This window comes from Leptonotus elevatus, chromosome 1, assembly GCF_054856555.1.
Source record: "Leptonotus elevatus isolate MCC_2025b chromosome 1, RoL_Lele_1.0, whole genome shotgun sequence".
Lineage (NCBI taxonomy): Eukaryota > Metazoa > Chordata > Actinopteri > Syngnathiformes > Syngnathidae > Leptonotus > Leptonotus elevatus.
The window spans coordinates 29,437,603-29,450,989 of NC_141239.1; the positions used below are offsets into that span (position 1 = coordinate 29,437,603).

The window sequence follows — 13,387 nt, forward strand, 5'->3', positions numbered from 1 at the left end:
GAAAAGCATATTAGGACCTTGAAGGTCCTTGTTAATATATTGTAGAACTTAAAAAAATATATATATATTAGAACCTTGTTTGGTGTATATTTGTATGTTATCTGTGTCTGGACCTTGAAACTGTCAATAATGGGGAATCATTTTTACGTCTGATGATGCAGTGTTATACAATCTCGACTCAGCAATTATTGTTGGAATATCCAAAATATTAATTATGTAGCGAAAATTTGAAGAAAATGGCCCTCGTAGAAGACCGTGGCCGACAGGATGGGGGCGCTCACTCTACAAAGACTTGACGTCGTCTGTCGTGAAGTGGTCGTTGAAGAAGAAGTAGCGGCATCCTGAGGCAAACAATCATGGCTGCGACGGAAAGCGAGTGAGTTTGTGCTCAACTTGTTTCGAGGAAAAAACCTTAAAACTTGATGTCATTCAGCCACAGTCTGGTGTTTAAACTTTGGATACATTTTGCGTGTTTGGCGCTGTCAAACGAGCGGCGGCGATCGCGAATCACGCAACCTTTCAGCTAACGGGCTAAAGCTAGCAGCGAAAACATGACATTTCAACCTGAACAACATGAAGTCTTTTATTGTTTGCGTAACTGTTTTGCAAGTAACTGGAAACTCTTTAAACACTTGCTGTATGTGTGAATGTACTCCGACACCAGCGGTTTTTTTCCTTTACAAACCATTCTTCTTGTCGTGTGACGATGGCTCTTGCTTGTTTTCTCGTTCTTGTTCAGGGTTCTGTGTGAGATTGAGGTGCTGCAGTCCATCTACTTGGATGACCTGAGCGTCACCAGGACGCAGGACAGGTGACCAACATCATGACGATAAAGCTCAAGTCAAATACTCATTTTTATCGAGCTCAATGTTTTGTTATGTTCAGGTGCTGGGAGGTGAGTCTGGTTCTGTACCCGTCTACAGCCGAAGACTCTGGATCTCAGTTTGTGCGACTTGGCTTGACGCTGACCCTCGATGACCAGGTGACGCACACGTCATCATCACATTTTCATATGCATGGATAATACAGACTTACATGTGTACTTTGTGCATGTGTGTTCAGTATCCGTGCTCGTCTCCTGACATCTCCATACACAACCCTCGTGGACTCTCTGACGACAAGCTCAGCAGGTAGCACACACTGGTTAATTTTGTTACTGCCTCGGAAAACCTTCTATATTATTAAATTATGTTAGTAACAACCAAATAAATTATATGGAACAAACCTATCATTACAGTCGGGGTTCCTTTTAAAATGTGCTTGAGGTTTCTCAAAAACCTTGTTAGAACCCTGTTAAAGCTTATTAGAAACCTGTAAGTTTCTTGTTAGTTATAACATGATGATGATGATGATGATGATGATGTTGTTGTGTTCTAGCCTTCAGGAGAGTCTTGAGCTTGAAGCCGAGTTATGCGTGGGTTCACCCATCTTGTATCAGCTGATAGAGGTCACCGCCGTCACTCTTTACGTCAAACAGGAGGTTGAACTTTTTCAAACCTTTTTTCTTATTTTTCATTTCTCCCTCCAGAAAGCCAAAGAAATCCTGACTGAAAGCAACATTCCCCATGGGAACTGTGTTATCTGCTTGTATGGATTCAAGGTCACCTTCAACAGCTTCCCTTTTTGTCCAGTGGACATGTCATGTCTTTTACTGCTGAGCTTTAATACACTTTTTGCTCGATTGTCTAGGAGGGGGAGTCGTTCAGCAAAACGCGCTGTTATCACTACTTCCACTCTCACTGCCTGGGTCGATATGCTCGCCACTCGGAGGAGGAGATATGCCTCCGCCAGCAGGAGATGGCTGACGACAAGACGGCCACGCAACATCAGGTTGGACCTCTACATCAATGACATCACGCTTTTTACCAGCGGCGTCAAACTTATTTTGGTTTCGGGGCCACATAAACCCAAATTGGATGTTAAATGGACCAAAGAAATTTGCTTATGAATTGTTTGCTGTTCTGAATGAGCTGAATATTTTAAAGTTAGCCTGGTTTGATTGGTGGGAAACTTGAGGTAAATATGTAAAACAAGTATTAAAGATGAAGTCAGTCCAAACGGTTTCTTGACAATATGTTCTATGCAGCACCACAGCACAGAATTCTGATTAATATTGCGTCTGTGAAATATAACTTAAGCATCAAAATCCACCTGTTTTCATCCATGTCTGGGGGCGGCCATTTTGCCACTTGCTGTCAACTGAAAATGACAACATAATTGTTCAGCCAATCACGGCTCAGCTGTTTTCTGAGTTTGCTCATGTGATGTTCGCAAGCTGAGCCATGATTGGTTGTTACCTGAGCAAGTATGATGTCATTTTCAGTCGACAGCAAGTGACAAAATGGCCGATAAAACAGGTGGATTTTTGATTCTTTATTCATATTCCACAAATGCAATATTAATCAGAACGCTGTGTTATTGAAAATAAAAAATTCTGTGGTAATTGGAGGGAAAAATAATAGTGTTGTTCCGATACGTTTTTTTGGCCCCCCGATACCGATTCCGATACCCAGAATAAGAAATCGGTCAATTTTGGACTTTTATTCAGGAAATTTTGTGAATGGGAACGAGCTGAACATTTTGAAGTTGGAACAATTGGTGAAAAACTGTGATAACTGGAAGTAAATATAGAAAATATCTTAATTTTGAAAACCATTTGGTTGCAATATTTTCCACTTTTCTAACCCATCTAAGAGACAATTTTATAGAAGAGATTTTGTGAAAACAAATCGGAGATCCTATTTTAATGTCCCGTGTCCCCCAGGAGCTGACGGTGGTTTGTCCCGTGTGCCGCGAGCCTCTGACCTACGACCTGGACCAGCTGATGGCCAGCGCCGCGCCACAGCTGCCTGAGGTGAGAACAGGAAGTGAGCGCCACGCTAGAGAGAAAGTGAGCAATAAAGTGTGTTCATGCTCACCCAGCTGGACGGCCCTGCCATACGCTCCAACTTCCGGCAGAAGTGGCGAGAACTCAAGAAGGTTCTGGACAGGCAGCGTTGTCGAGGAGGCGTCATCGATCCCGAGGAGGAGTCCAATCGCTTCCTTATACACATCAATGAGGTGATGGCGTCATGTGACCCACGGCTCATGTTTGTTATGCGTTGTAAAAGCACTTTTACTTAGAAGTTTGTCGAACCTTGTAGAATCTTGTCGTCAGCAGATGTTTGTTTTCCTCCACAGGCTCCTCCCCCTTCGCCGGATGGCGGCGGCGGCGACGTTGTGGACACTGCGCAACCCGCCACATGTGAGCTTGCTCCGCCAGCGCATCACATTACACCGACGCCAACAAATTGCACAGGCACGCACGGGCAGCCTCAGGCCCACAAGCGCCACAGCCACGGTAGAGGTCCCAGGAGAGGAAGCGGGCCCCGAACGCATCACATCAGAGGATTCACCCCCATCTCGGAACACCTGGACTCGCTCCGACTGTCGTCGGACCCCGCCGAGGGGCGGCCCGTCGCCACGCGTGCGGACATGCATGCTCACTTGACTCTTCGCCAAACAGGAAGTCACGCTTCTTCTTCTGACAAGCACATGGCAGGGGTGCGCGCTCAAAGGGCCCGCAGAAGGGGCCCTCAGCACTTGGCCCACGGAGGGCCCCCTCAACACCACCGCTGGGACGCTCGGGCACCGAGGGGGGTGGCGCCCCGCCAGCAGAGGGTGGGGGGGCCAGAGGAGGAGCTCTGACACACACACACACACACACACACACACACTGGTGGGGTGGTGACAAAATGAAATGATTAATTAAAGGTATTTAACTAAAAGATACACCGGTCAGTTTTTTCCATCCACAAAATGTTTCTTTTTTTTTGGTATCTTCGCTAGCTGTATTTCTAATTGTTTTATTTACCGTATTGTATAATCTCAATCAGAACATCTGCTTCCCAATTCTGAGACTGCAAGTTCAAATCCGGGTTCCAAATTATTGTGAGTATGAATAGTTTTGTGCCCTATAATTGGCTGGCGACGAATTTCAGGGTGTTCCCCGCTTCTCGCCAATGTCAGCTGGGAAAGGTGCCGGCACACCTGTGACGCTAGTGAGGATAAGCGGTACAGATAGTGGATGGACAATCTAGATCAGTGGTGGGTAAAGTTTGGCCTACGGACCACATACGACTCACTCTGTTCTTTTATTTGGTCCACCGAGTCCTTACTTGTGTTCACATTTTTGCGTTCGTTTACATTTTTTCCCCTCTAACATTGTGTAGTTAAAATGTTTTTTTTTAATTAATTGGAAATTTTAGTTAATTGGAAATAGTTCAAAAACATACTACAATAAACATGCTTTTTCATGAGATCTTTGGTTACATAATCAATGAAATTGTCAATATTAAAATGAAAGGCATTATTTAATAAATAATGTCCGTTGTGGGTAGTCTGTGGAAGGAAGGCCTTCTCTTTTAAATTTATTCCATGAAATTGTTGCCACCGCTCCATTGTTTCTCTGACTGCACTGGTCCCACTGGTATGTAGATGATTTTATTTTTTTTTTGTCCAATCGCATTTCACTGTCAGTGTCATTTGTAATTCCTCACATTCTATGACATCAGGATTTTTCGGTGGTTATTGTAATATGTTTTCTTCCCATTTTGTGGTTCGTTTGTGTATGGTACTTAAATTTTTATGGTCTGTGATAACTGCGCGCCCTGTGCGTGACGTCAAACGAAAGCGACGCGTCGGCCATGTTACTTTGTTGTTGATCGCGCCTGTTCTCAAGCTGAAGGCGGTCGGTCCGCGAGTACAACCGAACCGGCACGGAGGAACGACCATGGACGCAGATATTGACTCGTGCCCCGCGGTGAGTGAGCGCGGTGACGCGGACGCCAGCCTCCTGGCGGTGTGCTCGTCGAACGGCAGCGGCGGAGAGGATGACGAGGCCGAAATGGAGGCGGGAGACTGCGGCGGCACCGGAGGCCGACACACCCCGGAGAGGAGCGTCTTCCTCGGCGGCAGAGAGCAAGAAGTGTCGGTGGAGATCGGAGAAACGTATTTGTGCCAACGAGCCGACAAAACATGGCGTAAGTTAGCATGTTAGCGTGCCTCGGCTAACATGCTTAAAATGGCTTCTCATCGTCGTTTAAATGATCGTGATTCACATCGCTGGCAATATTGGTGATTAATGTAATAGTTAATTTGTAGTAAACAGTTAAAACTAAACAATTAGATCAAACAGACGTCACAAGCACAGCAATACCCGATTGTAATGATGTCACTATCACTACGGGGCGTGTTTGTGTGTAGCCTAGCTAGGCATAATAATCGATTGTGTGAAATTGATTGTTTGGAGTTTGAGGCAAAGTGGAGTGCACTTATTGCACTGCTTGATTGTATCTAGCAGGGGCGCTGTTGAGTAGAAAGCTTGCAATGAGCACTACATTTTCCTGTTTTTGCATGTTTCAATTCAATTTGTACTTTTCTTCACTTTTTTACTTTATCCATGTACTACTTTTTTTAACCTACCCCATAAACTTTATTTTCAATTTATCCTTTGTACTTACCTACTTTTTGTTTTACTACCTTATGTATTTCTAACTTTACTATAGTATGACCTTTTCACTTTTTAGTCATTTTACTTTTCTTTGTTTGAGCTTTACTTTTTTACTTGACTATTTTAGTGTTTACATTGAAACTTTTGAAACTTTTCTATTTTTTTTACACTACCTTTTTTTTTTTACTTCACAGCTCTTAACTTTAAATCATATCTTTTTAAGTTAATTTTTCGGGTGTTATTTTTTCAGTTTTCTGTTTGTATTTCTGCATTCCTTGTTTTTGTGTTTTTCCACTTTTTTGTTTTGAACTACTTTTTCACTGCTTTTTTTTTTTCAAATCTCATTACCAAAACTATTTTTTTTATTTGACTTCTTTTTTGTGTGTGGTTCATTTAAGGAAAGATAGTTGAATGCTTGTTTGATGACATCATCACTGTGTTCACGTGTCACTTATCGGTGGCCGATAATTACCGGCAAGCATCGACCAATTTGACATCATACAGAGAAATCCACAGATAATAATCGACATGCCACGTTGGTCCCTCTGTTGTGGCTCAAGTTGTGCCCAATTCCTCAACCCCTCCCCTCTCCTTTGGTAGTGTCGTATATTTGTGATGTCATTATGCGCGCGACCTCGTGTTCAAATAAGATTCATCAATGGCAGTCGCCAGTGTGGGCTTTTTTGTTTTTTTAAACAAAACTATTTTACACGTATTAACATACGTTTTATTCTGTATTGTGGACACCTGTACTTTCTTTAAGAATGGGCTTTTCACTTGTACAAGAAGCAATATTGAAATGATCTTGACTGATAAGCCTGCTGGGAACAGACTGCTTGCTTTCCTGTCTAGTTGACCCTCTCTTCTCCTCCCAAAACCTAACCATGCTGCACAAAAATCTTCCCATGATATTTTAATGCACACACCCTCACATATCACTTCTTGCAGACTGCTTTGTAAGACTTGTGTCTATTTGAAGTTTCAAATTAGGGCTGGGCAATAAATCAAATGAATACGATACATCGTCATTAAAAAAATTAAATTGTTGAAAATTTGCTAAATTGTGAAATCGAGTTTTGTCTTCTGGTTTTATTAAAAGCTGTTGTTCTTATATTCTGTTACATTCAAATGAATGAACGACATCGGCGCTTTCTAAATTATTGGTGGTATCGTTTGAAAATAGCATTATGGTGCATCCCTAGTCACTTGTGTGGAAATGTCGGCATATTTTGAACATTTTCTATGTTTTCAGACGCAGCAGAAGTGATTCAGTCTCGACTAAACGAGCAGGAAGGAAGAGAAGAGTTCTACGTGCACTATGTCGGCTGTAAGCGCACACATGCACACGTCGAGTAAATAAGCATGGGAGTCATGTTTTGTGCGTGTGGTCAGTCAACAGGCGTCTGGACGAGTGGGTGGGCAAAGCTCGGCTGGCGCTCACCAAGACGGTGAAGGACGCGGTGAGGAAGAGCGTGGAGGTGGGCGGCGGCGTGGGCGACATTGGCGAGCAGCCCGAGCGCAAGATCACGCGCAACCAGAAACGCAAACATGATGAGATCAACCACGTGCAGAAGGTGATGACTGAACGTGATCCAGTTTCACTTCTTTGGGACAAAAATGGTGACGGCGGTGGGAACCGGCGGTGTAACGCCAACGTGTTCATTTGCAGACGTACGCAGAGATGGACCCAACCACGGCGGCTCTTGAGAAGGAACATGAGGCGGTAGGAAGCGTCTTTCGCTTCATCTTGGTCGCCATGGTCTTCATCTTCCTCATCCTCACGCCGACGTGTCCTCTGCAGATCACCAAGGTGAAATATGTGGACAAGATCCAGATCGGGAACTTTGAGATCGACGCGTGGTACTTCTCGCCGTTCCCTGAAGATTATGGCAAGCAGCCCAAACTTTGGATCTGCGAGTACTGCCTCAAGTACATGAAGTACGAGATCACCTTCAGGCACCACCTGGTCAGTAGTCAACAATCACGACCACGCTAAGCAAAACAAGTCCAATAAGGTGGAAAGTGGGACAAGTCAGTGCTTGTGAAATTCAAACATAATAAATGTCAACGTGCATTTGTAGTCCAACTGCCAGTGGAAGCAGCCTCCAGGCAAGGAGATCTATCGGAGGAGCAACATCTCCGTGTACGAGGTGGACGGACGCGACCACAAGGTAAGCGGCGGGCAGACAGGAAGCGCGCGGCAGGGCTGGGAAGGGTGACGTCAACGGCTCATGTGGCGTGTCTTTCAGATCTACTGTCAGAACTTGTGTCTGCTGGCCAAACTGTTCCTGGACCACAAAACGCTTTACTTCGACGTGGAGCCGTTCATCTTCTACATCCTCACAGAGGTCAACAAGCACGGGGCGCACATCGTGGGATACTTCTCCAAAGTAAGCCCCACGCAGACGGATTAGCAATTTGTGTTGTCAACATTGCACAAATTGCAACTGTGTAAGGTACTCCGATACCAGTATTGAAACGGAAATGATACCACAGCTAAAACACAGAAACTGAAGTAAAAGCGCTCGAATCACAACTGACAAAAACAACTTGAAATTCTTTGCATTTGTAATCATTCAAAATGATGAAATATGTACAAGAAAATACATTTTGAACATAACATTTGACTGAAATGCAGTGGATTAACAAAGTTAAATACAACTGAATTGTTTTAAAAAATTAACAGTAAAAAAAAATCGCTTGGAATATGTTTGCCTTGTGCTTTACTATTCATTTTAACTTAATTTCAGTACTCTTTAAAAAACTTTATTTTCCATTTGAACAGCTAAAACCACTTTTTTTGTGTGCACTTTTTACTAGTAATGGGCAAATACCGATACCAGGTATCAGTACCTGCCGATACAGACCTTATTTTAACTCTTTTACTGCGACACGTTATCCAAAAAACAACCCAGACTTTGAGCATTTTAACTCTTATTGTGAATATTGTGTGCTGTGGCTACACAAACATGGTGGCTACCACATGAAATATCGCGTTCCAATCTTTCAATAGTAAAAGTACATTTCTATCTTATTCCGTTCTTTAGTAATCACCATTTGATAATAGGCAATTTGAGTGACATTGAGCAAAAATTGAAAAGATAAGGAGAAAATAAGCTTTTTTTGCGAAAAGATACATTTTCTGCACAACAGTGACTTTGACACGAATATTTTTTGTTTAGTGACACTCTGTGAATTAGATTTAATGTGACAAAGGCTTTGACCTTTCACGTCATCCTTGAAAACGTACTATTTCATGAGATCCGCCATGTTTTCTTGTAATTTGACACCCTGGGAACCCATTGAAAAGAGATACAATGCTGCCATCTGCTGGCCATAGTTAGTGGGTGTTTTAGGATTTTACAATCCCAACAACAAGGCAGCGTTGCATAGACATTGAACTGCCGATTGAGAGAAAAAACATAGTAAACGTCAACTAACGTTTTTGGCGGCATTCATTTTGATATTAGTTTACGTCATTCAACGTTTTTGGCGGTAAAGGGTATTGGCACTCGCGACAGTGTCCAATACCAGTATCAGTTGCTCTGATCAGGCTGTTTTACAATCAGGATGTAGAAATTAGAAATTAGAAGACTATAAAATTTGCCTTTAACTTCATCAATTTTTATTAATTTTTTGGGATATATAGGTCAATTTATTTGTCATTGTTTTGGGGGAATTTTGTGTATTAGTGGTATTGGTATTTGCTATCGGTATCATCAGTGATTCAGGAGTTGGGAATGTGTGAATTATTCCGAACACAGTTATGTGGAAATTTTAGGTCCACGAAATAGTGAATGTTTTTCCTGTTTCCAGGAGAAAGAATCTCCGGACGGGAACAACGTGGCCTGCATCCTCACTCTGCCGCCGTACCAACGTCGCGGCTACGGGAAGTTCCTCATCGCTTTCAGTAAGTTGCCGCTTGTTTTCCATCGCAACAACGAGGCACTCGATTTGAAAGCCCAAGTGTATGTTCAGGTTACGAGCTGTCCAAGCTGGAGAGCGCGGTGGGCTCGCCGGAGAAGCCGTTGTCTGACCTCGGCAAGCTGAGCTACCGGAGTTACTGGTCCTGGGTTCTTCTGGAGATTCTCAGAGACTTCAGGGGGACGCTTTCCATCAAAGACCTTAGGTACACACACACATACAGTGGGTATAAAAAGTCTACACACCCCTGTTCAAATGCCAGGTTTTTATGAGACCAAGATAAGTCATTTTGCAAACTTTTCTTTCCACCAATAATGTGACCAACAACCTGTACAGCTCAATTGAAATTACTTTTAGATGTTACATTAGGTTGTAGAATAATTTTTGTTGTTGTTGTTGCCATAATTGGTTTTAGTATTGTTTTGGTCAAATAGAACTGCAAAACAGGATTTTGGCCATTGCTTGCGTTAGTTTTGCCAATTGAACAGGGGTGTGTAGACTTTTTATATCAACTGTATAAACAGATTTCTTTCTCTTTAAAAAAAAAATCTTTAGTGTATTTATTTTTTTTTTGCTTGGAAATCCTAACAAAGATGATAACTACAGTACTAATCTTTTTTTTGTTGTTGACGTTGTTGAGTACCAGAAGTGGTACTCGATTACCAATCTTTAAATTACTAATTTTTCTTAGAATTTTTGACTCAATTAAACTTTTATTTATAGGAAAATAAAAACTAAATAAAATAACTGGTGACCTGGAACAAGAATGATCAAATAGTAAAAACATAAAAAGTCTGGAAATGTAAAATAAAATAAAATTTAATGATAATAAAGTAAAATAACTTTTTTTAAATCAAAACAAATGTAAGACTTTAAAAATTGAATACATAAAAATGAGGCTCATTGGAAGCACAATATTTTTTTTATTTAAAAAAAATGTAAAAAGTTCAGATAAATTACTTTTTTTCCCTAAGTAATTAAATAATTGGAATCAATATAAATAGTAAAGTAACAAAAAAGTACTCTTTAAAATGTAAAAAAAAAAGAAGAAGAAGAAGAAGAAAAAGTCACACAAAAAAGATCCCCGGCAGTAGTAATCCCCAATTATTATTATTTTGCTTTTAACTCTTTTCCTGCTGTCAACGTTAACTGAAATCCCAACTAGTACAGCCATCAACGTTAATTGCCATTTAATTAACGTCAACTACGTTTTTTGTTTTGTTTTTCGCAATGGGCAGCTCTGGTTTCTTGAATGAGCTGAAAAAACAAATAACACCCGCTATCTATGACCAGCAGATGGCAGCATTATCTCTTTTCAATGGGATCAGATGGATCAAAGCAATTGAAATGACTTGACATGGCGGATCTTAGGAAATCGTTTTCGAGGATGTTGCGAATGATCAAAGCGTTTGTCACATTAAATCTAATTCACAGAGTGTCACTAAACAAAAAATATTAGTGTTAAAAGTCACTGTTGTGCAGAAAATGTATCTTTACACAAAAAGCTTATTTTCTCCTTTTCCCATTATAGCTTGGTGTCACTTAAATGAGCTATTTTCAAATGGTGATTACGAAAGAACGGAATAAGGTGGAATCAAACCTTCTTTTTTTTTTTTTTTACTCATTCACTGCCATTGACGGCTATAGATGTCATGAATTAATTTTAACTATTTCTATTAGTTTAACATTTTTTTCCACTTTTGTTAACACGAGTATGAAAACCTAGAATTTTTTTGGTACATTTAGAACAGATATAAAATTTGTGATTAATTGTGAAGTCATGTGATTAATTACGCAAAAAAAAAAAAATCACATGACACTTCTAATTTGTAATAATCTTATATTTAAAAAAAAATAAAAATTAAATAATTGTAATTTTTTTTCTAAACAAAAGATTATTAAAAATTAGGGGCGTCAGGCGATTACCATTTTTAATCGTAATTAATCGCATGACTTCACTCACCATTAATCACAAATTTTATATCTGTTCTAATACAATTTAAAAAATCTAGGTTTTCATATTCTTGTTAACAAAAGTGGGAAAAATGTTAAACTAATAGAAATAGTTTAAATGAATTTTTGACGTCTATAGCCGTCAATGGCAGTGAATGAGTTAATTGAGAGAATAGAATCCAATCTTTCATATGGTATCCATGTTTATGTAGTCATAGCGCATAATATTCTGTTTGCCTTGAAAGATGAGTGAAAATGCTCGAAATCGTCTGGCACTCTAAGGGTTGTCTTTTTGGATAACATTTGGCAGTAAAAGAATGAAAAACTCATTAACTGCCATTGATGAGTATATAAGGCAATGACATCTTGTCGGGGGAGGCTCTGATGCTGCTCCAATATAAATTTCAAGCTTGGGAAACTAATTGATTTGCAGCGATTCACCACTTTAGATTTGGAAGGCTACTGGGAGAAGCAGATGCATTTTGTAAACCGACCTACTGATTATAAAACAGAACAGAAAAAGGCTGAATCAAACAGTTTTTTGTTCATGGTGAAAAGAGATACTTTCATTTGGTAGACTCAGTTTATATAAAATAATTAACTCATTCACTGCCATTGACGGCTATAGACGTCAAAAATTCATTTGAACTATTTCTATTAGTTTCACATTTCCCCCCCACTTTTGTTAACATGAGTATGAAAATCTAAAAAAATATATTGTATATTTAGAACATAAAATTTGTGATTAATCTTGAGTTAACTAGTAAAGTCATGTAATTAATTACAATTTAAAATTTTAATTACCTGATACCCCTAATTAAAAAAAGATTATTAAAAATTAGGGGTGTCAGACGATTAAATGTTTTCATTGTAATTAATCGCATGACTTCATTAGTTAACTCACGATTAATTATTATTTTTTTATATCTGTTCTAAATGTACAATCTTTTTTTTTTTTTTTTAGGTTTTCACACTTTGGTTAACAAAAGTGGGAAAAAATGTGAAACTAATTGCAATAGTTCAAATGAAGTTTTGACGTCTATAGCCGTAAATGGCAGTGAATGAGTTAAACACAATATCTGCGGAGCTTGAAAAAGTAGAAATGCTCTAAAATGAATGAGGATTGAAAACAATAAAGAGAAAATAAGGGGGGGGGGCAGTCAAACGTAAGAAAAATTAAGGAAAAAAGACAGAAGTGTAGTAATCCTGAAAAGAAAGTCCAAATAAAAAAAATGTTGTCGACATTTCTGCCGTGTGCGCTTGTGTAGCCAGATGACGAGCATCACGCAGAGCGACATCATCAGCACGCTGCAGTCGCTCAACATGGTCAAATACTGGAAAGGCCAGCACGTCATCTGCGTCACGCCCAAGCTGGTCGAGGAGCACCTCAAGAGCGCGCAGTACAAGAAGCCGCCCATCACTGGTGAGTGGCGTCGCGGCCCGCCGTCACGCGGCGCGTCATACGTGCACCCAAGTAACGGCGTGTAACTCTCGTGCAGTGGACACGGTGTGCCTCAAGTGGGCGCCTCCCAAAAACAAACAGGCCAAGCTGTCCAAGAAGTGACAAGAAGCCGCCATCTTTGTAAATATGTGCTATAATGTGTCTTGCTACTTTCTTAAAATAAAGCCAAAGGAAACGCCACGTGTGGACTCATGTCACCAACTTACTTCATTTTTTAAAATTTGAATTAAAGGGAAGGTCAAAGAACTATGACATTATCCAAACAAATATTTATTTATTTTTTATCCTTCTTAACTTCACATAACTTTAAATGAACTGTGGACACGTATAGCAAATAATGGCGTGAATGTAAATCCCAACTGCATAATTCTTGCGGAGGTTTGGCTTGAAAACACAAAGACGAGACGATGAGGAGGAGATGATGTTTTTTTTTTCTTGGTTGGTTGATTTATTTTGTTCCCAAAATTGTTTGAAGGCATCCATGTGACATTTTCCACGTGGAACACAAAAGGCACCGTCACACGTGTTGACAAAGAGCAGCAACCACAAATCTTTTC

At 40.4% G+C, this 13,387-nt stretch overlaps 2 protein-coding genes and 1 long non-coding RNA gene across 4 annotated transcripts; 2 read left to right on the forward strand and 1 right to left on the reverse strand.

The window, feature by feature from the left end:
• Nucleotides 1-314: 314 nt before the first annotated feature.
• rnf25 (ring finger protein 25) lies at nucleotides 315-4,300 on the forward strand. 2 transcript variants are annotated; one of them, XM_086090298.1, is made up of 10 exons: nucleotides 315-376; nucleotides 740-811; nucleotides 886-982; nucleotides 1,063-1,130; nucleotides 1,378-1,447; nucleotides 1,529-1,600; nucleotides 1,690-1,830; nucleotides 2,765-2,854; nucleotides 2,923-3,060; nucleotides 3,181-4,300. In XM_086090298.1, exons 1-10 carry the CDS (start codon nucleotides 357-359, stop codon nucleotides 3,685-3,687), a joined length of 1,275 nt encoding a protein of 424 aa, XP_085946424.1. In that variant the 5' UTR covers nucleotides 315-356; the 3' UTR covers nucleotides 3,688-4,300. The 2 variants fall into 2 exon arrangements, with proteins under 2 accessions (XP_085946424.1, XP_085946416.1); XM_086090290.1 differs by having other exon boundaries at nucleotides 1,378-1,600.
• Nucleotides 2,527-5,231, reverse strand: LOC147181577 (uncharacterized). Its single transcript, XR_015096607.1, has 3 exons — nucleotides 3,137-5,231; nucleotides 2,919-3,042; nucleotides 2,527-2,849 (listed from the first exon to the last, which is right to left on the reverse strand). It is a non-coding gene; the product is annotated as an uncharacterized LOC147181577 (long non-coding RNA).
• Nucleotides 4,761-13,010, forward strand: kat8 (K(lysine) acetyltransferase 8). Its single transcript, XM_086090303.1, has 11 exons — nucleotides 4,761-5,021; nucleotides 6,744-6,818; nucleotides 6,884-7,065; nucleotides 7,161-7,214; nucleotides 7,293-7,457; nucleotides 7,573-7,662; nucleotides 7,741-7,881; nucleotides 9,308-9,401; nucleotides 9,470-9,620; nucleotides 12,637-12,791; nucleotides 12,868-13,010. Exons 1-11 carry the CDS (start codon nucleotides 4,772-4,774, stop codon nucleotides 12,930-12,932), a joined length of 1,422 nt encoding a protein of 473 aa, XP_085946429.1. The 5' UTR covers nucleotides 4,761-4,771; the 3' UTR covers nucleotides 12,933-13,010.
• The last annotated feature ends 377 nt before the right edge of the window (nucleotides 13,011-13,387 follow it).

Bases quoted from the DNA above. Each gene is read 5' to 3' on its own strand.
- rnf25 (XM_086090290.1), top strand. From the start codon at position 357: ATGGCTGCGACGGAAAGCGA. The intron at 377-739 runs GTGAGTTTGTGC...GTTCTTGTTCAG, and splicing joins ATGGCTGCGACGGAAAGCGA to GGTTCTGTGTGAGATTGAGG. The intron at 812-885 runs GTGACCAACATC...TGTTATGTTCAG, and splicing joins GTCACCAGGACGCAGGACAG to GTGCTGGGAGGTGAGTCTGG.
- kat8 (XM_086090303.1), top strand. From the start codon at position 4,772: ATGGACGCAGATATTGACTCGTGCCCCGCGGTGAGTGAGCGCGGTGAC. The intron at 7,663-7,740 runs GTAAGCGGCGGG...CGTGTCTTTCAG, and splicing joins TGGACGGACGCGACCACAAG to ATCTACTGTCAGAACTTGTG. The intron at 7,882-9,307 runs GTAAGCCCCACG...TCCTGTTTCCAG, and splicing joins TCGTGGGATACTTCTCCAAA to GAGAAAGAATCTCCGGACGG.